This window comes from Daphnia pulex, chromosome 9, assembly GCF_021134715.1.
Source record: "Daphnia pulex isolate KAP4 chromosome 9, ASM2113471v1".
NCBI classification, from domain to species: Eukaryota; Metazoa; Arthropoda; class Branchiopoda; order Diplostraca; family Daphniidae; genus Daphnia; species Daphnia pulex.
The window spans coordinates 6,571,926-6,598,846 of NC_060025.1; the positions used below are offsets into that span (position 1 = coordinate 6,571,926).

General features: G+C 38.6%; 3 protein-coding genes and 1 long non-coding RNA gene across 6 annotated transcripts in view; 2 read left to right on the forward strand and 2 right to left on the reverse strand.

Annotated features, from left to right (window-relative positions):
* Positions 1-3,599: 3,599 nt before the first annotated feature.
* Positions 3,600-6,080, reverse strand: LOC124201892. Of its 2 annotated transcripts, none has more exons than XR_006877739.1 (4): positions 4,789-6,080; positions 4,366-4,724; positions 4,127-4,300; positions 3,600-4,058 (listed from the first exon to the last, which is right to left on the reverse strand). It is a non-coding gene; the product is annotated as an uncharacterized LOC124201892 (long non-coding RNA). The 2 variants fall into 2 exon arrangements; XR_006877740.1 differs by having other exon boundaries at positions 4,366-4,721; positions 4,789-4,972.
* A 147-nt stretch (positions 6,081-6,227) lies between these two features.
* Positions 6,228-8,396, forward strand: LOC124201890 (E3 ubiquitin-protein ligase LRSAM1-like). Its single transcript, XM_046598145.1, has 8 exons — positions 6,228-6,478; positions 6,598-6,627; positions 6,699-6,800; positions 6,870-7,146; positions 7,209-7,293; positions 7,362-7,605; positions 7,684-7,992; positions 8,062-8,396. Exons 1-8 carry the CDS (start codon positions 6,383-6,385, stop codon positions 8,179-8,181), a joined length of 1,263 nt encoding a protein of 420 aa, XP_046454101.1. The 5' UTR covers positions 6,228-6,382; the 3' UTR covers positions 8,182-8,396.
* LOC124201891 (DNA polymerase epsilon subunit 3-like) lies at positions 8,338-9,394 on the reverse strand. 2 transcript variants are annotated; one of them, XM_046598146.1, is made up of 4 exons: positions 9,247-9,394; positions 8,826-9,022; positions 8,670-8,754; positions 8,338-8,611 (listed from the first exon to the last, which is right to left on the reverse strand). In XM_046598146.1, the coding sequence occupies exons 2-4, from the start codon at positions 9,009-9,011 to the stop codon at positions 8,415-8,417; spliced, it is 468 nt and encodes a 155-aa protein (XP_046454102.1). In that variant the 5' UTR covers positions 9,012-9,022; positions 9,247-9,394; the 3' UTR covers positions 8,338-8,414. The 2 variants fall into 2 exon arrangements, with proteins under 2 accessions (XP_046454102.1, XP_046454104.1); XM_046598148.1 differs by having other exon boundaries at positions 8,826-9,045; positions 9,247-9,389.
* Positions 9,395-11,457: 2,063 nt separating this feature from the next.
* LOC124201828 (potassium channel subfamily T member 2-like) overlaps positions 11,458-26,921 on the forward strand; it is a 42,874-nt gene continuing 27,410 nt past the window's right edge. Inside the window, exon 1 of the mRNA XM_046598071.1 lies at positions 11,458-12,186. Coding sequence (XP_046454027.1) covers positions 12,050-12,186 — 137 coding nt within the window. The 5' untranslated portion in view covers positions 11,458-12,049. The remainder of the gene's footprint in view (positions 12,187-26,921) is intronic.

A 26,921-nucleotide genomic window follows, 5' to 3' on the forward strand; every position in this document is an offset into this window, starting at 1 on the left:
AAAAGAGATTTGATGTAATTGAAATAGACTGTATTGCTAAATCGTCTGATGTCTCGCACACGTTGTAAGTAACGAAATAACGTTGGTTTTAATCTTTCTGTACTGTCAATTCTAATGTATCATACTTTTTCTAGGGTGAATGAGGAAGTCGTGAAGATGGAAGTCATTGCTAGTTTTGAAACCCATTCTACGAGTAATAGAATCCAACTACCAGCAAAGTACTTTACTTTTATGGAATATGTGAAGGGTGGAAAGGGGTTGACTACGGGGTCTCGTTACTAAACGTACAAACCTTAAGGACAGCACTTTTGAAAAATTAGTCTTTTTTTGTAGTAATACAGTAATTCCAGAAAGAACCAGTAGGATTCATCTTGTAAGTAAGTTCAAGTAATGCAGTTGTAATGCTACATGAAGACGGAAATATACAGGTTTGAAATGGAATTTTTTGTACGTGAGCGAAGAGCGCGAGCGCCAGCGAGAGTGCACTCACTTTTTTTTGCGAGAGCTGAACTTCGCGCACTTTTCAGCACTGAGCCGAAAGCTCTGAACGCGCTCTCAAATCAGTGAGTGACTCAGCAATTTTCTCACAAATTAAATTTCTTAAATTTGAAAAAAAATACGAAAAGCTACCTTTAAAAACAGCTAATAAGTGGAACCCGCAAAGCAGAAGCAATGTTGCCTAGCAAAACTTATTGTTCGTGTTTGACATTGATTGCTTAAGGAAGGCCTTTAGCCAAAAAGTCTGACTTAACACTAGAAAAAAAAGTAGGCCTACCGGCATTGGACGGTCATTTGTTACTTATTTCCTAATGTAACTCATCCTAATTTAACTTACCCTAACCTAATCTTGCATGAAAAGTGCACACCAAATTTACCAAAATTTTTGTTTTTTTTCTAGTAAAACCATAATATTAAAAAACCATGCAACAGTGTTCGATGAATTTGCAGACGCTTTATACACAGCATTATCGACCAGTTTAGAAACTAGAGAACTATGACGGTCATCTGTTGTTCAAACTTAGAGTTAATCAAACACAACATAACAAACTTAACAAGACTGAAAAACATTATTATCAATATTGTTCGATGAGTTTGCAGAACCTTCAAGCTCAGAATGTGCCACAAAATTATGTTGCACTGGAGAACAACGATGGTCATTTATTATACAAATTTAGGGTTAAACAAACACAACAGAGTAAACCTTATCAGACTAAAAAATTATTACTAACACGCCTGTTTGATAAATTTTTAGACTCGCTTGATAAAGAAAAACTACAGAAAAACCACACCCCTAATTCTCTAAAGTTTCGTGAGATCATGTTTGTCACGCTTTCAATCACATTTAATTTTTAAAAACTATTTAGGTCACGTAACCACGATCATAGCTTTTAGAGGAATGATTCTGGGCAGAGATGAGTTACCTTGGGGGCTTCTGGTTATCAAATCCATATCGTTTTCATCTTCCAATGAGGTCATTTTTTGTCATTTCTTCGCTTGAGAAAAGCATGTATAAACTTTATGTTATAAACGGCACTCTGAAACAAAAACCAAATTTCAAAATAATTTTTAAAATTATTCTGGAGTGAAAGTCAGTATAGAACCATTGGACAGAAGTTTCGTCACCATAACCACAATAGAAACTTAAACCTTTTAAATTTAAAAAATTATCCTTACCTCACCTATAACCTTACCTAATCTTATCTAACCTAACATAACATAATCTAAAAAAACCTAACATTTCCTAAACTAATTATCATAAAAGTTCTTGTGTTTAACATAAAATCATTTTTGTATTTATTATGTTCTGGTGTATAGTGCTATAGTTCTAGTCACTGTAATACCTACGTAGGGTAGGGTGGGGTTATATAGTCCGCTGTACTATGTGAAAAAGCAAGTTAAAAAATATTTAATTTAGTTCTAAAATTCTAAAATTAATACATGATGATGTTGTTCATAAGTATCTACTTTATTCCCTAAAAAATTATTACTTTTGTACATTAAGTTTTTTTAGTTTTTTAATAAATACAAAAGCCCTCTAAAATTCTTTTTAAAAAAGAGGATTTTTTTGAATTTACTCTAAATTTCTAAATTGTAAAAGCAAATTGATATAGCAAAATTGTAGATTTTATCTTTAATCACCAAAAAAATAAACAAATTTACTTTAAAAATGCGTTTTATAATTCAAGTTTTCCCAAAAGCTTTTTTGGTGGGATATTTGGGAAGAAACTGTGGGGTAAATTGGGACTTAAAAGGAGTCTGTAATGGGCGGAGCTTAGCTCAGCGGCAACGCTGAGAAAATAAAAAATTTTAAACAATTAATTTTCTTAATTTAGCAATAACCTAAAAACATAGCGAAAAACAAATATCGAAAAACAAATATTTTTCGTTGGCGTGAGAGAAAACAAAGGGATGGGAGCGGAAAAAAGGGGAATTCTACTTTTTCGTTTTTTAACTTCAAATGAAACTGAGAAATATCAATCAAAAAAATTGAAAATCAGACCTGAAATAAAGCTAACGCAGGTCGATTTTTTGAAAAAAGTCGCGTTTCCCTAGCCCTAGCCGTTCAACTGGAAAAAAAGGCCAAAGTGGCACAATTTGCATAAGGTCCTCTCGGCTTTCCAAAGACTTTTACAACCGGCCAAAAGTACTTCAGGATATGAAAACAAAAATCTGAAAAAAATCAGAGGTGTTCTCACTATCTATTGCTATTTACATACTAAATTTGAAAGCATTGGATTAACAACTGTAGTACTTAGAGGACTGCAAAAACAGCGTTTTTGCATAATGTCCTCTCGGGCTTCCAAAGACTTTCGGTAGGTACTGTATACATAGAAACATACGAGTTCTCTGCACCTTGGGCTTAGAAATTGGTCATTCCACTGCAAAAACACTTTTCACTTGTTTACTTTGAAGTCTTGGATAATTGACTGCGAATTCTCCACAATTTTTGTTCATAGTAAATTATCCAAGACTTTTTTGTTCACAGTCAACACTCTATAATAGATTTAAATGTAATGGAGATCAAAATATTCAAAATGAAAAATTTAATTCTAACTTACTTGGTTGATTCAAAGCATTTTGTATGAAAGAAGCATATCACAATAGACAGACATATGCCAAAAGCCTTAAACCGTTTGTTACATTCAATAATAAGCCGGTCACAACACAAAAGGCCAGGGGAGTTATCTGTTCAAGTACTTTTTTCCAGGAGTAGCAAATCGGGAGTAGCCAGTTTCGGGCAGCCAGTGTTGGGGTAGCCAGTGTCGGCCGTATGGGCCCTATCTCCTGTCCGGCGTCTAGAATTTAGTTTGAAACCAGTAAATCTGACCATTTTATGGTTTTTTTACTGTCTTTTCCAACCGTTTGGCGACCTCTACATTGCGTCTTTCTGACCATTTCCAAACCGTTTGCTGTACTTTATGTAGAACGGAAAAGCTTTTCGAAAACTGTTTCCTTAGTCATATAAATAGTCAATAAACTGAACCCAAACCGTTTTTGTTTCGATTTCTTATACCACAATTCAACCTTATTAACGAACCTTTATTCAGCCTTTATTGTTCTTCGTGATTAGACGCAACCAGCAAATGAAAAAAAGAAAATTTTAATTGGTCTGTCATTTTATTGCGTGATGCCACATTTGGAAACAATTCAATTGAATAACACAACACAAAAACAAAATATAAACAAAACTCGAAATTTTCTGTGTGAAAAAAAAACAAATCAATATGTTATCTTGAAAAACTGATAGAAAATAATTACAAAGTAATCGTTCAAACGATAGAACAGTACGATAATAATTATACTAACTTCGTTTAAACGATTACTTGTCATACTTTTCTATCAACTTTTCAAGATGAGCCACTTTTTTTCCCAGTAATACTTGAATATCATCTTTCAATTGACGAGGCTCATTGGTTCTTTCGGATACCACAACAGGCTGTTTGGTGTTGCCTCTATGTGTGTATGCGTCTTGTTTTCTGATTCTCTTGCAGCGATCAATGAAATCCTGGACGTCTTGTTTCGGGATGTTGTGGCCTTTGACTAGAGATTGGCAGTTACTGAAATAAAGAAAAAATTTTGAGTTAACAAAATTTTATTGGATCATTTTCAAAAACGTTAATCTTACCGAGTATAATAGCTAGAATAATGGGCATACACTTCAACCCAGTTATGAGTTCATTAGCAACTCGTCTTGTCTTCCACTGAACAATATTGCCCACCTCTGGCACCATCAGTTGAGAGAAAATGCTACGTAGAAAAGAGTTGATGGTTTTCGATTTTTCAAACGCCGGTGAAATATCTGAAATTTTTGGATGGAAATTAAGATTAGTAATTGGCATTGCGCTGTTTCTTACAGACACTTACCAAACTTATGGTATGTTTCTCACGAGCTATTCAACCATCACGTCAAAACTGCAGAGCTAAACAGGATCTTTTATTGGTAAAAAATCAAACTCTTTTTCCACGATAGTTGCATGACGAGTACGGTCTTCTTCCAACACCGGAATATTTCCATTAGATTGTTGTACGGCTTTTGTGAGATTTTTAGTTGTTGTTGGATTACTTCAAACTGAGAATTTGCAAGAGGAATATCTGTAGAGAAAAACGGAATTACTGATAACAAGTTTTAAATGAAATCGGACCGGGATATTTCCTTTCATTTCCGGAACTGTAATAAAGTCTTCGTCGGAAGATGGCTTGTTTGATTGATTGATTGTTTCCTTCTAATAAAAAAAATTTGGTTAAGTACTTACAAGATTAACATAAACAGAAAAATGTAAAATATACCATTCTCAGTCGTAGTATTGGTCACTTTTCGCCCCCTTTTCTGTCCACTCCTTCGCTTTTTCCCTGTTTCCTATGTATCAAGGCCTTGTATATCGATACAGATGGGACTTGATACATAGGAAACGATGGAAAAAGTGAAGGAGTGGGGACGAAGTCACATATACGGCAATCGGCAACGCTGAATAAAATGCCTGAAAAATGTGTCGAAATGGGGGTATCACGAAAATCGTGATATCTCAGACATCATAATAAATTATTAGAAATCCTTTTGGATTCTGAAAGAGGGATGAAAGGGCTACATTTTTCATCAATTCGTTTTTTTGTAGAAGCCGAATATACGGCTAAAAGCGATGTAGTCGGAGGGGGAGACTTTGGGTTTTCGTGATATTTCACGATTTTCAATCCCGATTGTCTCGGGAACCAAACAAGATAAAAATCCAGACTTTATTCCGTTGGAATTGCCTTGCGATTTTTAGCAGAATAGACTTAGTCCGGATTTTTAGAGTCCTTTTCCGGATTACAATCCGAAAACGACCTCCGTAAAAAAGGGGGTATTTCGGTGCGGTTGAGTGGGAGATTGTTTGTTAAAATCAATTTTTTTAAATTTAAAAAACCAAAACTTTTGGATTTTTTATCTCTTATTCGGTATACGGGAAAAATTATCCCGTTACAGAGTATTTTATACACCAAAAATAAATACACAGGAATATCGGTGATTTTGAGCGCCGAAAAAAATTCAGTTTCAGCGGAATGACCCAAATACTGACCACTAGACTATACGAGAGGGCCTATAGCTTGTCCCTCGGTCTAAAGTGAAGGCCATGAACGCGTAGCTTCGGTTTTCATCCGCCAGGAGTACGAAGGAGAGGTGATAATAAATGGCTGCTAGGTTGGGTGGGAATCTGGCAAAATTAGCACTTTACTAGATTTTTAATAACTCGGTGAATCCAATCCGGAAAACGATTTCCTTTTGGATTTGCATTGAGGGGTGACCAAGCAAGCTTTTTTGAGAATTAGTTTTTTTTAATGGTCGCTTTTTCCCAAAAAGCGATGATGAAGACCCCCCCCCCCCCCACCACCAATGGAAAAAAAATTTAAAAGCCCAAACTTTAAAATAAAATATCCCCCGAACCGCAGGAAAAATTCGAATCCTGAAAAACAGTCGAATCTGGAGTAGCAATAACTGGGTAGGCCTGAATTTTTCAGATTTTAAGGTCCCATAGCGGAATGGGGAAAAAACGGGTCCATGAATTCGTTGCGCAAGAGTGGTGGATTGCTTGTTAATTACCAACAAACTGTACAACGTATTATGGCAAATAGAAAAATTTACGCAATATTGCTATGGCCAACCGCCTCTGTTGCATCGTTCATCTACTAGATAGGAGGGGCCAATCTGACCAATCTAACTCTGTTATATCTCTGGCACGCTTGCGCAACTTAAGGAGAGGAGGGTCAGCTGACAGCCGTCGCCATCGTCTGCAGTCGCTGTCATCTTCTGCAATCGGCATCCTTAAAAAAATGGCAAACGTTTTTGAGATACTATGTTGACGATAAGCCGTGAAAAGCTGTCGACGAAGTGTTTAGCAGAATAGTCATGGGTAACTCATCTTCCAAATCCAGTGCCAAAAAAATATCCACACAAAGTGGCCAGTTGGTTAACTTCATTGAACACTCTCAGATGGAGACTGAGGTATGAATCAATAGTTGTCCAAGTAAAATAAGAGTTGGATTCCTTATATATCTTAATAATTTGGCGAAAACCTTTTATTTGTTATAATATTATAACTAACTGCTTTTAATTGTTTTTAGCAAAGTCTGGCAGCTCTAGCACAGCAGAAGGTCTGACATGAAATGTTATCTGTTTTTTAAATCTTTATTCTAGACAATAAGTTGTAAATTTATGTTAGTAGGAAAGAAGAAGAACGGAATTACTGGCTTTTGAAGAACAACAGGCAAAACGGTTGGCAGAAGAAGCCCAACTTAAAAATTTCTCTCAAGCAAATCATAACAAGGTTAAATTTCCGTAAATAATTTAAATTTATTTTGTTTTTTTGTTGTGATTTCAATTTTTATTATTACAGTTTCTGAAGCATATTACTGAAAGCCAAAAAGAAGTTGAAAGTCGACTTGCAGAGATTCATCAGCAACAGGAAGCATCAAGGCAAAAGTTTTCAGAACAGCTTTATAAAACTGAAGCTGAAATGGAAGCCAGTATTGTTTATGTATTAAAAAATATCCAGGCCCACAGAGATCAGATACAACTTCAGGATCTAGTAAAAGCAGAAGAAAATCAATGTCATTGCCTACTGGCCCTCAAGTTAGAAGAATTCAAGAATCTTAGAAAAGAAGATATTTTGAGTAAATCATTATCACAAGTTGAAATGTTATAACTTGTAAAAATCCGGTCACTTCTTGAACAGATGCTATGAAAACCCAGCTTGAACAAGACATATCCAGTCAGAAAACAATGTTGAATAAAACCCTATTCAATGTGGTGCAAATGGAGTAAGCCTAAGCATTATTATCGAACACAATTTTGTTGGTATTAAAAGATTTTTATGGTTAATTTTTAGGGATGAAGTAAAAAATCGTCAGATTGACCAAATTTTGCAGCATCGGCAAAAAGACCAAGCTGCTCTAGTCATGTCGTTATTAGAAGAAGAATCTTGGCAGTACCAAGCGTTTTCGTCATTGTTATCCCAGCGTGATCGGCGGACCACCCAGCTTAGCGAAGATATTCGAGCCGTAGTAGATAAACTTAATCAGCTTACCGCTTGGGAATTACAGCGCAAAAGCAGGCAAATCGATATTACTAACGTGAGTGCAAAGTCTGAAATACGTATGACTTTAATTTGGTCATTTATTAATTCCTTTTTTTTTTCTTATCGATCCTAGAACTTGCTCTCGGAAAATCGTATACAACTGGCTGACTTGCTTTCCCAGTTAATAGAGCAACAGCAGCTGCGTCGTAAAGATCTAAAACACCTCTTGGAAGAAATGGAAGTCCAGCGACAGAACCAAGCGGCCGACTATTGGCTTGTCCAGTATCAGCGTCTAATCGATAACATGCCTGATAATATTCAACATGCACAACAGTATCTTCCAAGTGCGCCTTCCTCTGTACTCGATGATGAGGAGGTGGCATCCGCTCCTCCGATGGAAGTTTTTATGGAAACTAATTGCGTCATATGCTTGGACAGTTCAGTAAGCTTACATTTATTACAGTTCAATTTTTCAAAACGAATTCATTCTAATTGCATTTATATTAAACAGTGCCAAGTTATATTCCTTTCTTGTGGACACTTATGTTGTTGTTCTGGATGTGGCAACAAGCTAAATCAATGCCCAATGTGCCGGGCAACCATCGTTAAACGACTGCAGGTTCACTCATAATGTTATTTATTTGCTTTTTAGCTTTTCATCGGTCATATCTTTGTGCCTTTGGCATCCTAAAAAAAATGTTTTCTTCATTTTTATCTTGTCTGTTGCTACTGTCGTTTCGAGACGTAAATCACACTTTAATTTTCACAGTATACAAACTATTTGAGGTCGTGTTTTTTTTTCTTTTATTAATTTTTTTGTCGTGCGAATACAAATTTTATCACACATTTTTTTGTCATTTAAGATCATTCATCCACTTCTTCATCCTCATTCTCCTTTTCATTTTCATTATCATTTTCATTGTCATTTTCATTATCATTTCCATTATCATTTTCTCCACCTTCATCTGATCCTTCTTCAATATCTTCCGGTTTTTTGTCGGATTTTTCCTGTTTCCGTTTAGCCATAGCTTCTTTGCGTTCCTTCTGTGCTTTCTTGTACACTGTAAAAGAAAAGAACATGTTGACATTCTAAAAATTGTTTTGAAAAAGAGAAATTACCTTCAAGAGAAGCCTGTAGTGGTTCAATAAATCTTTCAAATTCCATGTCAGCCATTGCTCCCAGGACATCCGGGCCACTGATGATCTTTATTTAACAAAAAAATTTTAGTAAATAATTGAGAGAATGGAACAAAATTTTCTGATTCTGTGATTCACCTTTCTGTTAGCTTTCATAGCCAGATTGTTAGAGCATGATGTGCAATAGAGAACAAATACAGAAGCAGCTTTAGCAATGGCGGTTCTAGCCTCTTTAGACACATTAACACCTTCTGGCAAGGATTCTTTTATGATTCTTGCTACTATTGAGTTGGGAAGGTTTAAGTCTTCAGGTCGTTCTGCCATTGCTTACGTACCTGGGAAAATCAAAACAAAATTCCTGTCATCAGCTAGATACATTAGTTGAACAAAACATATATTTCATCATATGAATTCTATTCAAATCAATAAAGAGAGAAAATGTCACTTATTATTTCAAATAATAACACCATTTAGTCATTTCCAAGAGATTTCTAGAAACTTTTTAAAAAATTAACTACACTTGTTACAAGATTTTCATAGGAAAAAGAAAACATCCTACCTGTCAAAACTTCTCCTACAATAATTTATTTCCGATTATACCGAAACCAACACTCCGACACTTGAAAACTTCAGATTTTTGCTGAAACAAATACACAGTCACAGTTGATGATTTCGATGTTGCTTCTGCTACAATAAAGGGCGGGAAAATAAGAAGTGCCAAGACCACATCGCCATCTGTGAGTAATATTCTAACCGTTTGCACAAATAAGTTTTTCGCCCCCGTTAGACCAGCAGTCGCGAGTCGCATAATAAAGAGGCGTATGATAAAGATAAATAATAATTTTTTTTATGTAGCACGAAGAAGATAAGCAGATCTTAATATATGAACAGACAAGATATAGGTTAAATATCAAACTAGTGAAATATCAATTTTATTACACCAATATTTAGTATTTACAGTACATTGTTGCTTCAGCAGCTTAGATTGGTTATTCTAACTTGAACCGATTTTGTTTTACTAGTATTATTTATTGTATCTTGAACAACACTTGGATGTTAAAACAAATCGACATGAAAATTTTAACAATCGTGATCACTTCTGTTCTTATTAGATTCAATAACGATTTTGACGGAATGGATGGAGATCACCAAATATGACGTACGCAAAAGACGGCAAAAGATCGTTAGACTTGTCGTTAGATAGTGTCAAGAGCGGCATGTGTAATAGGATAACAAACTTTCCTCCTTTTCGCCAAGCCACTCTACATCTCCGAGTCAAAGGGACCCAAACTTCCTTTAGCAGCCAAAAGTTAGATTTCCATCGATGCTAATCTTACAAGGGAATGACTGTTGTGTGTACCTGAAAACTTTTGAATGGATAATCGCTTGCTATACACCCGTATATAGCCTATAGGGAATAATAGATTGCCAAACGCCGAAATTACGAGAAGTTAGATTATTGATTTGCGACTCTAACTTTCACTTATAAAATTCGTTTCTCGGAAACCTCCTACCATCCCCAGTCGCCTACAAATCAGGTCATGGAATTCAAGACAAGTTTGATCCAAAGATATATTTTCAAATCCTACACAAAGTGTGAGAGTCGGGAATCAGAGAAAAGGCAGGATATGCCCCGGGATACTACTCATCCACTCCGACTCCAGGCAACGGATACAAAACTGATATACGCTGTGTCGCTGTCTACCATTGGCCCCTTCAGACCTACATCCGCCCACATCGGAAACTGTAAATCAGACGTGGATGGAAAAACAAAAAGTTGAAGAAATAAGTCTGACGCTCTTTTGAATGAGACGGATAAATGAACAAGTTTTGCTTACTCCCAAGTTTCTCTATAAATAAATAACAACAATTTAAGAAACAAATCTCTACTAAAATAATGGTTCATCTTTTTTTTTAAATAGACTAGGTAATCAAACTGTCTTTAATCATCGTTAATTTCATATATAATTTTTCCGATCTCAAAATTTTTCAAAGACATCAATCGCATCATTTTTTATCCTGTATATTTTTATCCGCGTGGGCGTACACCAGCAATCATCCCATCAGGATTTAACACGGGAGTTTTGTTTTTTGTTTTTTAATTTCTCATCCTTGACACGCGTGACAGACTTTCTTGTCAAAAAGTTTGACATGCGCTTTCCCGTTAACACATTTTGTTAGAGATCGGCCGTGTGAACTGTCTGTGAGCACTTGGCGACGAATAAGATAATCAATTGCTTCGCGCCTTGTTAGTTTATTTCCCCCGCATGTTTTTCGCTTTCATGTTTTATTTTCGAAAAGTGGAATGGATGGGATCCGGATCCCGCAGGAATTAGCAATAAGAGCGGGTGATTACGTCTGCAATACAAACCAAGCGAAAAGTCGAAATTGGTCGAAATTGGTTGTGTGCTGTATACGCGTATATATATTTAGCCATGCCTTGTTTGTAGACGCTAGACGGGATCTATAACGACGCGGAGTTATCGGGAGTTATGATTTCGATCTGCTTACTTATTATGTAAGTATCTCTTTCAGCTGCTGCTGCTGCGCGGTCCTCGAAAGGTATATGGAGCTCTTGCTCTCCCGTCACCACACCCCACTACATACATCCTCCCTCTCTCTGTCTGCCGCCCATATATCCTTTCACGTCTGGTATAGTAGTATGGTACATGCTCTCTCGCTCTGCTGGTTCATGAGAGCTGCTGTTGGTGTGCCTCGGATGCTGTGTGCACGCGATATCCAGCTAGCTACAGCACACAGCCAGCAAAGAGGAGCAGCCAGTGAGTGCCTTTAGGGGGTGGAGCAGCCAGGTTTCCTCCAACCTTTGATGAACTGGAAGTCAGTTCAGTCATCAGAGCACCGTCGCTGCGGGACGTGTGCGTAACGGGCGTGTAGGAAATCAAAAGATCCTGTTAGACTCATTTCATTTCTTACATAGGATAGCGTGCGTGAATGTATATTACTATCGCTCTGTGCTCTTGTAACATACATAACCAGATAGACTCATTTCTTCTAGCTACACTCTATTTTACTTTTTCCCCCTTTTTCATCACGGAGAATATTCTATCGTTCCTCGACGTTATAACTGCACACAAAGGTACTATACTACTACAATATTATACACCGGCCGGGCCAGCAGCATCAGCACAGACGGATAGACTCCGCGCGCGCGCGCGCTCGCTAGCCTTGCTGCCTACCAGTGGCTGCCCCGTTGTAAAAATTTGACGTTTTTTCGTACGTGAGAAACTGTGAATGTCTAATCGGCGAAGCGCTTTTTTCGAAAGAAAACCCTCTGACTTTGCTGACGAGTGCGACGGGATATACGTTGGTGGTGAAAATCGGGGGGAAATTCACACCTTAAAATGATTTCGCTCAACACATTAGCCACGTCTCTGGAGATTGGCGGCGATCTTCCGGCATTGCCACCGCGTTTCCGTTTCCGCGATCTGGGAGGACTGCTCCTGGGCGGAGGCGACTTTTTCAATGACGACGGCGAAAGGTAAGTGCTGTCACACTTATATACATGCCGCATGCATTTATTCGAAGCTTCTTTCTCTTTTATTTGATCGACTTGTTGTCCTGTAATATGCGTTGAGTGTTCCCGGTTGACAACAGCATCTCGACATATCGTCTCGGGAGACTGACGAAACACGAGACATACCGGATGTTTCATTATTTGCCATAAACGTCTCATTTTATCAAATATACTATATGGATCGTTTGAAACAATTATTTTTTAAATCGAAAAAAAAAGTCCCGCCTTTTTTTCAAATCGTTTTATTAATTCATTTGATGAAATTGCCGGATGTTATTGGTATTTCTCAATTCGTTCATCTCTTATCCACTTTATTGCTGTGTAAGGCGGAATAAAGAAGCTATTCCAAAATTAGGTCTGGTTAAGTGGATATAGCGGGACTAATTATAGGCATGCCATCGCCAAGAAAGTTTTGGGTCGCACGCAAGAAGTTGGTTTGTGACACGACGAAAATATATTTCGACACATTATACGCGGGCTGCATCGCGCCTAAACATTGTTACCCTATTTGCAACACATTCTTGTTGTTTTTTTGTTTTTTTATTTTGTCGGTACATAACCACCACGGTAAATCGGTTGTCAAGGTAACCAACAAAGTAACCAGTGTAATGTCAATCTTGCAACATTTCACCTTTTGATTTCCTTGGTGAAAGCGAGGAAAGTCTTGAATTTGGCATTGTTTGTGGTTTGTCCTATCAGGCAGGTTCTTGTTCTTTCTTTTTCTATACATATTACAGGGTAAAAGTTGGTGCTCTTTTTTTTAAAAAAAAGTAGAATCAGTCGTACTACATGTGACAGGAACAATAGCGCAGATATTGCGCCGCAGAATAAGTCACAGCGCAGCATCCAAGCCAAAGCTGCTGCGTTGTTATTCTCTTTGTTTTTTATTATTCAGATCAAGACGAACGATATACAGCCATGTCTTCCCTTAATAGATTACATATCTGGCTGTCCATTTGCACACATTTTCGTGAATGAAAACCCGCCACAGGTTGCAGAATAATACGGTTCGCGTTTCTCCGAAATGGAAGTCGCTTCTTTTTGTAGTCACAGAGCTGAGCATTCATCTAGATTGAAAGAAGAAATATATCGTGCGACAGATTGAAGTGAAAACTGCATGTTTAGAGGGATAGATATAGCCTGCACCCACACACCAATGCTGCAGTATATAATTCTATAGATTTATAGATCGGCTAGTATACTCACGCCACACCAGCCTCGCATCAGTCGAGTATCTGTACCACAGACATTCAATAAATCGATTTCCAATGACGAGGAATTGTTATCAATCAATATCCCCTATAGTATTCATGGGCCAGCAGAGACTTTTACGTATACAGGAGATGGGTATAGAACAGAGTCCATCTATATAAAGATATACGTGTGTACCTGCTGGAGAGAGAGAAACGGTGCGCGGTCTCTCCGTGCATGTTTATACGTCTGGGGCTATTTACCTCACGACAGCGCGTGGGATTGTGGCCCTGTGTTTTTTTTTTTTTCGTTTATTCTGCTGGGGGGGGGGTGAAAAAAAGATGTCGACGTCTTTGTATTGCACGATGCCGTGTGCGTGTTCACAGGAGGATGACGGGGAATGCGCTATCGATCGCCGACCGCGGCGGGAGCGACGAGCTTGTATTTTGCGCTGTTTCTCTCTGATGCTTTGGGTTTTTTTTTTTTCGTTTTTTTTTTGTATACGGATGCATCATCAAGCAGCACCACACAGCATCCTGGAGATTTTATTCAATTTCCTCTTTGATGATGTATAAACACTCGCCTTGTGCTCTAACTTTGATTACAACTCTTGCGCAATAAAATGATAGAACGAAAGGAGCGCCCCATGCAAACCGATTCAAACGGGGAGATATTCGCATCGTCTACATTTAAAAAATGACGTTATATACATAATATTCGGAAAATAGACTATTGTAGTAATTTCAACTTCAACAATGTAAATTCCATTATGTACTAATATATCTAAAGGCTGTATCAAACAAACTTGTATGATCTAATTCCTGCTGGGCTTCAATTAACCTCTTTATAGTACATGGTATAATAGAATTTCCTCTCCCATAGCGACCCAGGATAACAGAGAGTAAGAAATTCTGGTCACTAAATATTTTGAATCACATCTCATCATCACGGCGCGCGGGGCCGGTCTTCTTGTGAAAAGACTCGTGCGTGATTCCGCGGCCGCGGCTCCGTCGCTCTCCTTGATATAATGGGAAAAGTTGTGAGCAAAGCGATATATAGTCTCCTGCTGTACTATATGCACCAAGTTTTGCGTATTATACATCTACACATTATACATTTAATAATATACTTTCGAATGAAAAAGCACCGAGTTGCTGTGAGGAAACATTCTAAGCCTTGGCGGCACTATATTAGTTTGAATGTCGATGACCTAGCACTCCTGAGAATTCCTTTATAGAATTCGCCCACCAACCTTTCGTGTGGGTGAGTGACTCACCGCTGAGCGTGACGTCACAAACTCTTGCAGCGCGGCAAATATTGTGAAAGTGTATATCCCGCACATAGCAACACTGCGAGCAACTGAGTATAAACGAGGCTGATTATTCATAAAATAACGGAGAAGCGATTGAGCCATAAGATTGGGCAACATTTATCCACTTATTTGGAAATTGGTGCTTAGACACAAATGTCTCATCTAGACAGCATGCGAAATTTTGATAGATAAAAAGTCAATTGAGCAATCGCCGAATGTTCTAATGTCCATTTTCACGAAACGCATAAATACGGGGGTTGGCAACTCAAAATTTGGGTGTACGAGGATTCAGAATCTCAAGGATTCCGAAAGATTCTAGAGATTCTGCGAGATTCTGTGAGATTCTGCGAGATTCTGAATCAAGTTTCCCCAAAAATTCCGCTAGGGGCGCCACTAGTCCTTGGCCCAGTTTCTGTACAGAAGTAAGCACTATGTTACGTAGTGGGCGTAGCTCCGTTTCGGCATGCTCTATACAGCTTATAGACATGCAGATCTTATTATCTTCAAGATTTTTTACTGATAGAAAAAGGTGCTACAATAGGTTTTGTAGTTTCAAGTAGGGTGAAGTAATCTGATAGTTAGAAACTTGACAGGTTTGAATTAAAAGTCCTGATTATTAATTTTAAAATAGAATATACGGGGAAAATTAACCGCAAGTGACTTTTGCTGGGAATTATTGGCATATTATCATTGAAATTTTTTTTAACCATCTATTTGTCCCACCCTATCCTCCATTCATCAGCAGACGAAAAAATGTGTGCGCCTCCCAGCGGTGGCAAAAAGGAGGGAAAATTAAAGAAGTTTTAGCGCAACCCATATTTTACTTTTTTCATTATTTCTAGTGCATTTTTTTACAATTTGAGCTTTTCAAAGACCAAATTCACAAAATATCTGAAATTTTAGACGGTTTGGGGGTAGTTTAAAGTAAAAAAAGGGGTAAATTTAGTGAGATTCTGGAGATTCTACGAGATTCCATGGGATTCTACGGGATTCTATGGGATTCTACGGGATTCTGTGAGATTCTGAAGATTCTGCGAGATTCTGAAGATTCTGTGAGATTCTGGGGATTCTGGAGGGATTCTAGCCAGGGTGTACGAGGATTCTGAGGAGTTGCCAACCCCCGCATAAATAATAACACTTGTTTGAAGATATTACCATCATGGTTGTTCCATCCATTTGGAGAGTGGTCGATTTAAATCTTGTTTTTATTTTCGTCTTCAATCTATAAGCTTCTTGTGATGATGCTGTCATTTGAGCATTTATTGAGAGACAACGTCATATGCTGTCGTGCAAGTTTGGAGGGATACAAAAGTATGCGGCTTTATGTAGTGGCCTATATGAGCTTATGACAGAGCATGTAGAGAAGTGTATTAGCTGAATACTACCGCTGCTGCTGTAAATCTCCTGCTGGGTTTCTCCATTCCACTCGTCGTTTAATTTCACTGGATTCAAAGGCCTCAATCTCTCAGACTTCTCTTCGTATTTATATATATTCTCTTTCTTGTTAGTCTATTTACGGTCGACTGGGTTCCGCGCGCGTTCCCTTCTCTCTCTCTCTCTCTTCAACTAGCGATCGATTCCGGCGACGCGTTTTGAGCTCAGAAGCCTCTGCAATGACGAGAGGCTCATACGCGTCTCCGAAAGATGAGTTCAAACGGGGGAAAATGTTTTATACATCAGCGGCAGTAGCTATAGATAGAAAATTGCTTATATTCTACCGCAGCACTGGTCTCTATAGCGTCTAGAAATTCGCCAAAGCTATATGCATAATGGCATAGTGCGTCATACAGAACAGTAAAAATGCCGTAGTATTTTCTTTTCAAAATAGTCTAAAGCATAGATCATAATTTTCGATCGTAGCTAGGGGTCTACACTCTCTACAGCAACGTATATAATTGTTTTATCCATAGTTTTTCCGATCGGATTCTTTGTTAACCGCAGCAGACACAGTTAATATAATAGAAACATTTGCAATTTCTCTATATAATCTATGCAACAGCGCACGACGCAGAGGAATGAAGCACGCTGCTTAAAAATGTATGGCATGAATATTAGATTTGTCACGGTGTTGACGCGCTTGTGATGTCTAGACAACTTATATACTGGAACTAATCTCCTATTACATATAGTCCCCGTTTAGGATACTTTAGAATTCCCAAGCCCACGGTATTTTCCTCAAAAACTGGGCATATAGCTAGGCGACTAAGGCGAGAGAAAAATCAGTTAATTTTCTAGATCGCAAAAGAACAAAAGCTATTCTTGGACGATTATGGGATCAAATTTGACAATGACGGCATAATGGTGTTCTGTGTATAGTCATAAATGCAGCATTGTGCCGATTATTGAATTTATCAAAAAGCCTATGAGATAGTCGAGCTTATCGTATACAAGTCAATCTTTACTAAGAATGTAGATTATGTTTTATTGATTATTTCCTCCTCTTTTTTGCTATATATAGTGGTCGTCGTTTTTACGTCAGCACCACTCGGCGCCTGTTGCTTCAACTTCTCTTTTTTTCCCCCTTTTCTTATTTTATAAGCTGTATACAAGTTTACAACATCCATATTTGCCATGTACGCAATATTTATCCGTGTATAATCTATAGGGCTTATATATATTGACGATAGAGGGGATACAGGAAGGAACGCCATCAACGTCACCGATGTTTTGGACTTAACATGTAACATATCGTGACTATTGGGAAAACCGAGCGGTTGGCAACTGTTGCGAATCACTTACACCCTTTGCCCCGAATTTATAGTGCCAAATTCTGGTCCGTCTATATCGCCCATATACATTTCAACAGCACAGCAACAGAGTTAGACCTGCCATATAAAATGGCGCGCTATACAACCTCATTTTCAACCGGCAATATAGACCGGGTGTTTATTATCGAATCAGCTTGTTGACAGTCTTCCGGCTCTGGTGTAGGCCATTCTTGTCTAATTATGTTGAAGTGTGAGATGCATAATGTTGTGATGGCAAATCCCTATACGCTATAAAGAAGAGAGAAAAAAAAAACGGATATAAATCACCCCATCAATCCCAGATGCTCTCTGGAGAATGCGGACCTATGATCTGTCAGAGGGCCCAACGGCCCGATCCAATCTCGGTCCCCGTGGCGTGTTAGGCCCCTAGAATTTGAATCCCTCAAGTATATAGAACGAAAAGTTCGGGACGCTGCATATGTAAAAAAGGGGTTTGTACGTTGGAGAGGATGACGAGAGTATATATATATCCCGGGATAATAACAAAAAGGAAACTTTGACGACTCATCCGGTTTTTCATTATGTGGGACATTGGCAATCCGGAAGAGCGCCTCAAGTATATAAGACACATCGAGGGAGTAAAAAAATAAATATAACGAAAAACCAGCAGTTGGCCGTGTTCGTGTGTTCTGTGAACAGTGTGTGTACCATCCAAAGGTTTCGTGGTATAACAACGTAGTAAAGATGCCATTTGTTTTTGTTGTTGTTTTTTAAGAAAAAAAAAAAACTTTATTGTATGTGCAATTTATGATGTTGCCGGATTTTGTATTTTGCATGTATGCGCTGCAGGAGGGCGTCATCAACACTTTTATATCTTTTTCATATCGTAACATGATTTATACATAGCTACAGTGTACAAATGGCAACTGCAGCACATGCTATAGCCGTTATTAGCCGATTAACAAATATGCGCGATTCTTAAAATTCTCAAAACCGTTTTCAGCATTGCTTGTGGTAGTAGCCTATATTGATTCTAAGTAAAAAGAGAACTTTAATATCATCTATTTTTCAAAGAGAAGTGCTCTGCTTAGGCCTACACGGTTTGAATTTAATTGGATTTTAAATTAAACTGCTGGAATCTTCAATGATCGAATACTTGATCCACTATATAAAATAATCAAACTGATTGACGCCATGCGTATTGTGTATAGGCTAAATAAATCATCATCAGTAAGTAATACTGTATAGCTCCCAAAAGTCAAAAGTTATACATATTCCAATAGTATAGGATGGTATATAGGCTACTGTTCTATGGGCCCCAACAACATCACCTCTGAATACAGATGGAAATATTATAGTCTTAGACGTGTCTATCAAATGTGCACTATAATCAACAATCAGGCCTCGGGGTGTAAAAGTCACATCACACGTTTGCTGAAATGTGCTATGCGCACGCCAGCCTGCAGCAGCACAGCGGTGCAAGCGCAAATATAGATTGGCGCTTGCACACTTTGTGCAGCAAAGTCTCAGAATTCCGCAGAATTCTAACCATTTATTATCAGATATGAATGTCATGAGTGGGCTGGCAGTTGCCAGTGGTTGCCAGCTGCCAGCTGTGCCCTTTTTTTTATTCTCTCTCTCAGTCTCTCTCCTTTATAGATTATTATATAGTTGGTTGATGGCTATAGCCCAATGATGGTGTGGCTTTATGTATAGGCTAGAGGCTACGCAGTAGAGCCTTCCACGATTGTGAACTTTATATGTAGAAACGACTGGTATGTGTGCATAGCATGGACTGCATATAGTCTGTGCCTGTGCTGTATACAATACTAGGAAGTCGGAACCGGTGCCTTATGGCTTATGGGTCACGAGGCATTCAGTAGTGGAAGTGAGATCCGCGCATCAACACGCGCTCTGTTTTTCCTCATCGTCCAGCAATTGGTGCTGTGTGATATTCTATAGAGACGAGATATAGAGACTATGGAGTCCCCTCCTTCCAGCAACGATAGCACTCCCGGAGAAAACAGCCAGCCATCAGCAGACAATAATCATCACCAGCAGGGCAATGGCCGTTTTCATTTCAAGAGTGATCCCGAAAGACAAAGCGACAAGGATGACGAGGAGGACGAATTGCTGGTGGGCGCCGACCGGCACTCACCTCCCTCGGATGTTGTCCAGCCGGGAGTGCGCTTCCAGCAGCGACATTCTCATCAGCACTGGAAGAAATCGGGCGTTTTCGGCGACGGTCTCATCAGCAGTCATCAGCATCATCACATCAAGCCGCTCATTAAGAGTCCTCAGCTCCAGCCTCACCACCGGCTTAGTCATAATAGCTTATTCGGCAGTTCCAAAAGCATGGACTTTGGTTACGAGGACGAAAGGTATTAGGCTATATCTATACCTAATCATAATCTAAACTTAAACAGCGTTTCATTTAATTACGATGGATAGACTGGAGCTGTATTATCATTTTGTCACATTGGGAATTATTGGTGAATAGTAGCCTACAATGAAGTCTATGCATGCATATCTTAATGGCTATACTATAATGATAATAGTAGCCTAATATACTATACAGGTCATTCATCCCACAACGTCAGCCAACAAAAATCTGTTCAATATTTTATAAGGTTCTATCGTGCTGTTGCCTTGTTTTTCTTTATAACATCTACTTCTCAATCCGAGTTTGTTTGTTTTTTTTCTTTTTGACACACCCCTTGCAGGTCTGTATAGTAGAGGGCTATCCTAAGAACTCCCGTATGCATGTACAGGTATATACTATACGTGCTATACGTATATGTAGGTCGCAGCCTATTAGAATTGATAGGCCGTTAGCGTGCTTGTTATCTTCCAGCCTTCTTTGTATAGCCATGAACTCTGTGCGATACGAACAGAACCCTGAGAACCACGTTTCTTATTGTTGCCTATAGTCCCCGGCTTAGCCTTATTATATATAGATGCGATTGAACCTGGGCCATGCAATAGTTTATTAGTTATACACGTTGACCAATGTATGCGGCAATCTATCTCGCAACTGCTCAAACTGGTATGCATGACTTATTTTCTCCCCCTTCTATAAAGCTCGTGGTCGACACGGACTATATCGACGACTATACGTACAAGTTGTTTTACTTGCCGCCGGCCAGCCCCGCTTTCCTGGTAATCATAAAGGTCGCTCCACAACATATTGGGTAACAGAAAGGATAAGGAAGTAGGAAGGACGAGGGGGGGGGGGACGATGGAAGGATAAAAAGGAGCAGCAATAGCTCGCTCGTCTCCATCTGAAGTTTGATCGTTATTACGTGCGTCATGGTGTAGTAGTGACTGTTGTCGTCGCATTGCCCTTATCATCTACTAGTTTTCTCTTTTTTTTTTCTTTTTTTTTATCGTGCGCACGATTCTATTAGACCGCTCTGCACAGGACGTACACTGGATTGCCTATCACTCGGATATGTCATATAGCCTACGCACAAACACACATATCTATTATTTGGATGCGTTATATGCTGGCGTGGCTAACCTACATCACATACGCAAGGAAGCGGATGTCTATTATACCTTCGTTGCTCAAAAGTGGATATTCACGTGAGGCTTAGATATGTAAGAATCCGGTTCGTATATAATTGCTGCGTTATATCTTCAAGTGGTACACTACAGTCACTATTCGTCTTATATACGCACGGGAAGCGAACCCGTCATAGGTGACTGACTCCACATCTACTACTACTAGTATATTTCAATTCTATATAAATATGACCTTTCTGTGTACAAAGACATCAACATCCTATATATTTCCCACACGTCGCTCTTCCAAGTGTAAAAGCTTCCAAGTACCCATCCTATTCTCAGCTGCGGTCTTATAATATTGATTGCGTCCAATAGATTTGTATGACTGTGTGCTCCCGAAATATCTTCAGTTATTTGCTCCCACATCCTCCATCTTGTCGTTTTTTTCACTGATTGAAGATCCGTGGGGGTTTTACAATAATAGATAGAAGGATGTTCTACTTGAACGAGCACGCGAGCCGCACGCGAGATGGTTTATTATTTGGAGCGCCCGTGAAATCTTAGAAGGATCTGGGATAGGGGGTATACACAAACAACTCAATAATTCAGACGATATCTTTTCAATAATTTCCAGACTGAATAATGTATATGTGAATATAACTGTTGAGCGACGGGGCTGGAGAACTGCACAGTCCTGTACAACAATATAGACGTCGTATCGCAATTAATTTAGATGTGCAGTACATTTTGTGCGTGGAATGTTCAGAATGTGGATTTATGTCATCTGCAAATAATCGAAATGAATACGTGTGGATTTCTCGGAACACCGCATATGAATTATTATGAAGCATATAATATTCAAACGAAATGAGAGAAGTCTGTTTTTCATAAATACAGCAGGCTTCAGCCTATATTGATGCTCTGTTCAAAGCATCTTCATTCGTCTTGATGTTGGGCCAGCTTTAAATCTGATGGTTTCATTACCGTTGAAAATTAATGGACTTTGATTATTTCCATTATGATGTTATTATATAGAGCTCCCAGTCTTTAGGATATTATGTAATACTCAGAAGCGTCCCTTTGAATTTTGTCCATAATGACTTAATTAAGCATTTTGTTCTAATTATTTGAAAAAAAGTCACGTTAAAGTCCACCCCCACAATCTTGTCAAGACACTACTCTTCCTCATTCATTCCCTATTGATCTATAACGTCTCTTCGGCCAAATGTAGCCCGATCCAATTTTCCCGATCGTTTCTGATGGAGATAACAATAGAAATAATGGGAGCATATTACACATGATATAGCCCAAAGCAGAATCTCCCGGCTGCTGCCGACAGCGTCTTTTCCAATTAGCCTTGCTGCATATGCTGCGATCTTGAAAACAATTACCGCCAGCAGCGCCCATAACCAAAACAAAACTCTCAAGTAATAAAAACAAGGAACTAAACAGACGATCGATCGATGACAATTATGGCCGGCATGCATATACGGTGCCATGTAGCCTAGATAATATAGGTCGCCTTGCGATGGTGACAGCACAATGGTTGGCGCCCAATAAATAATAACGCAGCTGATATATGGTTACGTCGTTATATACTATATATAACCTCTGTCGGTTAAACAATATTTATTTAAGGTTGAAGTGTGGCTTCAGCAGCCTCCGAATTCTTTTGAGCAGCCGTTTAATAGTCCATTACATGACGAGTTGACGACACGTTCACTGCAACGTTTTGTACCCTTCCAGACACAACTATTGCAGTGCTTATACCAGCAGCCATTTCAAAAGTCATTTATTGATAGAGCGCGGTATATATATTTAGGCGCTTATAAGCATTTGTGGGTGCACCGTTTACCTCTCTCGGTGCCTATACACACAAAAGATTACGTGTAGGCTAGTCTCGTGGTACATAATACAAAAAATGGAAAGACGGAGAGAAATATATATAGAGAGGTCTATATTGGCTTTTTTTTTTTGGTTTATAATTGCGGTGATATACATTGAGCACTATTGCAGTTGGCGCTGGCTGGGCTCTCCCCCCCCCTTCCTACCCCTGGGATGGTTGAGTGACGGTTGCTAGGTTGAATGAACTCTACGTAGACCTAGACCATATAGTCCAAAAGGTATATATCTGAAATGTAGATGGAGTGAAATGACCAGACTCGAACATGGCGGTTCCAATACTACTCTCTTTCCCACTAAAATATAAAAGTCTATATAAGCCCATTACGAATGATTCCGAGCTGTCCGCTCGCCGCTTGTCATGCAAGCACATGTCGAGAACTTGCGTTATTTAGCAAATTCAATTTCTGGTATAACATTCAAGACTCCCCAGACATGTTGTTATTCAGTCACTCAGTGATGTCAGTTTTTGCCATGGCTATTTACAGTGAATGGAAAGCCAGCATAATAAATACAACTTGTGCTTTTGCTCAGCTGCTGATGGTGATTTCATTGCTGCTGTTTGTTTTATCTTTATCATTTGAGTATATACCATGGGTATACCTTATATATACCGCCTACATAAAAAATTCAATGATTATTGGCGATCTTTCGCTCACTATACTTCTAAAGCTATATTTGTGTTCGTTGTCCAGTTGTAATTCGTGTTTTGTTTGGCTCTTTATATCAGGTTCCTTGGTTCCTTGGTTTCTTTTGTTCCTAGGCACTGACCACAGAAGTGCATCGTAACATGGGTCTAAGTGAAACGATCGACATTACCAGCAGCCGGGTCACACAGACATTGGCTGCGGAGTGTCATCAAATGTCGCAAAGATTATTTTTTTATCTTATATTGTATACTATTTGTCCTTTCATTCTACTCGGCAATTCCCATCAAATCGCCCATCCAAGTTAAGCGGTTTAAGGGAATTATTGAGCCCTATTGTAGCCTATAGCACAGAACATGGAGGGAAATGTCATTTTCTGGAGTTGTTTTGTTGTCAGTTCCACGGGGATTTGTGGTAACTTGAAATTGAAACCCTAAAAATATATCAGAAAACAGGCAAGAAACTTTTATTTTTTAAAGTTTTTATTTTTATTTTTTAAAGTTGAACGATGCAATGATATATGGAGGCTATTCTGATTTAAATTGAATTCCAAATGCTGGACTACAGTTATTAAATCAAATGTTATTCGTTAAATTTCCCGATTAATTAGGCGAATTCCTAAAGCGTTATCATACTAGGCTCTTCAAATTTTTTGGGATCGTTGAAAAAGGTAGAAAGTGGAAACAGATTTCTATAGAAAGATTATCAGTTTTCATAGCGCGGTCCTAAATTAAATATTTCATTAATTCAATGATTTTCATTTCTTTTGAATTCCTGGAAAATCAAATAAAACAAACCGAAACAAAATCTGACAACACACCCTACTGTATTCATTTAAAATTCATATTTGAAGGAGAAGAAACACCAATATACAGCAGATGGCATGGTTCCCAAAATCGACAATCTACCGCGTCAAGTCTTTCGCTCGAAATCGAAAATCTTTAAAATATTGTCCTGTGTAAATGTGTATGTATAGTGGAAAAAAAAAAGCATTGGGTTTTTGGTATAGCCACTTCGTGAAGTACCGAGGCACTTTTAGACTTACTTCAAGGTTACTTTATTAGTTTTCAACGGGGAATAAAGCGCCATCTACTATGATCGATTGAAGTTGTAACTAGCTGCCATCTAGCGAGCAACAGCCATAGATGATATCAGCCAAACCAACACACTTTTCAAAAAATTTCGCCAGTGTACCAGTGTACCAAAATTTACAAATACTGTTAAAACAACTGACATTTATGGTTTTAAAAGAAAAAATTAAAACAAGTCACGAATTTGATTGTGCATGTTCTACCGTTTTATCTGTTCCCGTCATCATACTTAACCAAAAGACAGGTTATTTCGGTTCCGCATGTATCGGACAGATTTTGAATAATAAATTGCAATAGGGCCATATTTTATAAAATTGGTCTAACCTTTATACGCCTGATTTGCCTAATTCCCTTTACGATTTTTGAAGCGTGTGCTCTTTCTAGTTTATCATCGAATTTTCCTAATTCGATTCCTTCATAGAAATGGTGCCTGCTCAAATGCGCGCTTTCATAGCCGCTCAATTTTGCGTTATAACATTTATAAATCCGAGTGAGGAGAGACGGCACTTCACAACTGAAAAAAAAATGAGAAAGCCCTTCCCACCTTTACCTTTACCTTAGTTTATAGTCTGCCCTTTTTTTCCTCCCGAAAATAGACCGACCTTACCAGCGTCCTATAGCCTCACCCTAGCGATCGTGCATACGAATGTTCAGGCCCGTGCCTATTATGACGAGATTCGGCTCTCCTTCTATTCGGTCCATTACTCGACTGCTGTCGTCAAAATGTCCCTCAATTATTCGGCGTCCGTTATCGATTCATTTGGCGGCACGTGCCATTCCGTTGTTTTTACAGTTGGACGAGTGATGAAGAAATGGGCGAAAGATTGCGCTACCCTACTAGAGATAGCTAGGCTGAACGACGATCATTCAGTCCGGAAACAGAGGAAAGATGGTTATAACGTCGTGCAAATGATTTGACGTATAAAGATGAAAGATCTTCCTTGAACTTCTCCTTTTTTCTCTGTCTCTCTCGGTCGCTCTCTTTTATCTCTATCTGTGTTTCCAATCTTCCTCTCTTTCTTTCGGCAAATAGATAGACGAGAGCCTTAACAGGAGTTTTTTTTCAGACGAGATCAGGAAGGCACAAAGTAGAAAGTATATAAGATGACGGTAACGGTTCGATCAATAGAGTTTTTTTTTTGTATAGAGTAAATATACAGACGTCATCACAGCTAGCAGGACATCAATGCTGCAATTTTTTTCCTCTTCAATCTATATTTCCATGATTTTCTATTTGCCTTTGTCCGAATAATGGGAAACCAGCCTTCCTGTAATAGAATATATTTGATCCTCCGCATCCCTCGTAACCATTTCAAATTCAGTATCGATAGGTACAATATACTGCTGCTGCTTGGCATATTTTGATGTGTATTTTGGTATACTGGTATAATAACTAAATATTTCCCCATTCTACGTTCAACTTCTATTCACCTCTTTTCTCTCCCTACTCATTATAGTTGTGACTTTTCCAACGATTAAAGAAAATATAAACGCTCGTCTAGCGTGATTTCAAGGAACTTTTGAATTCACGTTTTATTCCCCCATTCAAATAATATGCGGTTCTATTCTCTATACACCTTCAAACTCTCGTATAGAGAAACTATAAATGTATTTCTTTTGCGCGCACCGCCGTGTTCTCCATAGAGCTAGGCCTATTTATTTTTTCAATCCTTTTTTTTTTATTTTGTTTTTTCCCGCCTTTTTTCCACGAAGTCTGTGGTGAACTTTTATAAAGCAGAAGAAAACAAAAATTGTATATAATCTAGTTGATCAGGTTTCAAAACTTTCTGGGATCCCCCGGATCCCTGGGCATTCAATAGCTCGTCAACTTTATCGCTCTTTTTTTCATTTCCGGTTAAAGCGAGAAATGTGATAGCAGAGTGCGCAGCGTATAGACATTGTGTGCATCAAGGTTAGATGATAAAGCCCCTGTTATTTTTAGGGGAAGGTTTGGAATAACATTGATTTGTTGAGGTCTTGCTGGGTTCGATATTAAACCGCAGATCTAACGGCCATAAGAGATTTATTGCCAAGGTTTCGAGCTGCTGGTATCTTTACATAAAGCAGTTCACAAATTTGAAAGAAAGTCGATCAGTGGTAAGATTATTCAAACACGTTGGTTTTTGTTATATTCTCCATTGATTCGCCTTCAATCTCAATCACGCAGAGGTCGGTCAACAGCAGTGCATTTGTATGTACCTGCCGGTATTATCTACATACATGCGAGCGCGATGGATGGATGGGAAACAAAACCGCAATCGGGCACCAAACAGGCACGCAGTTCAATCGATCCTTATATTCTTTTGAAGAAGAAAACAAAACCAAAAAAGAAATGGGCATA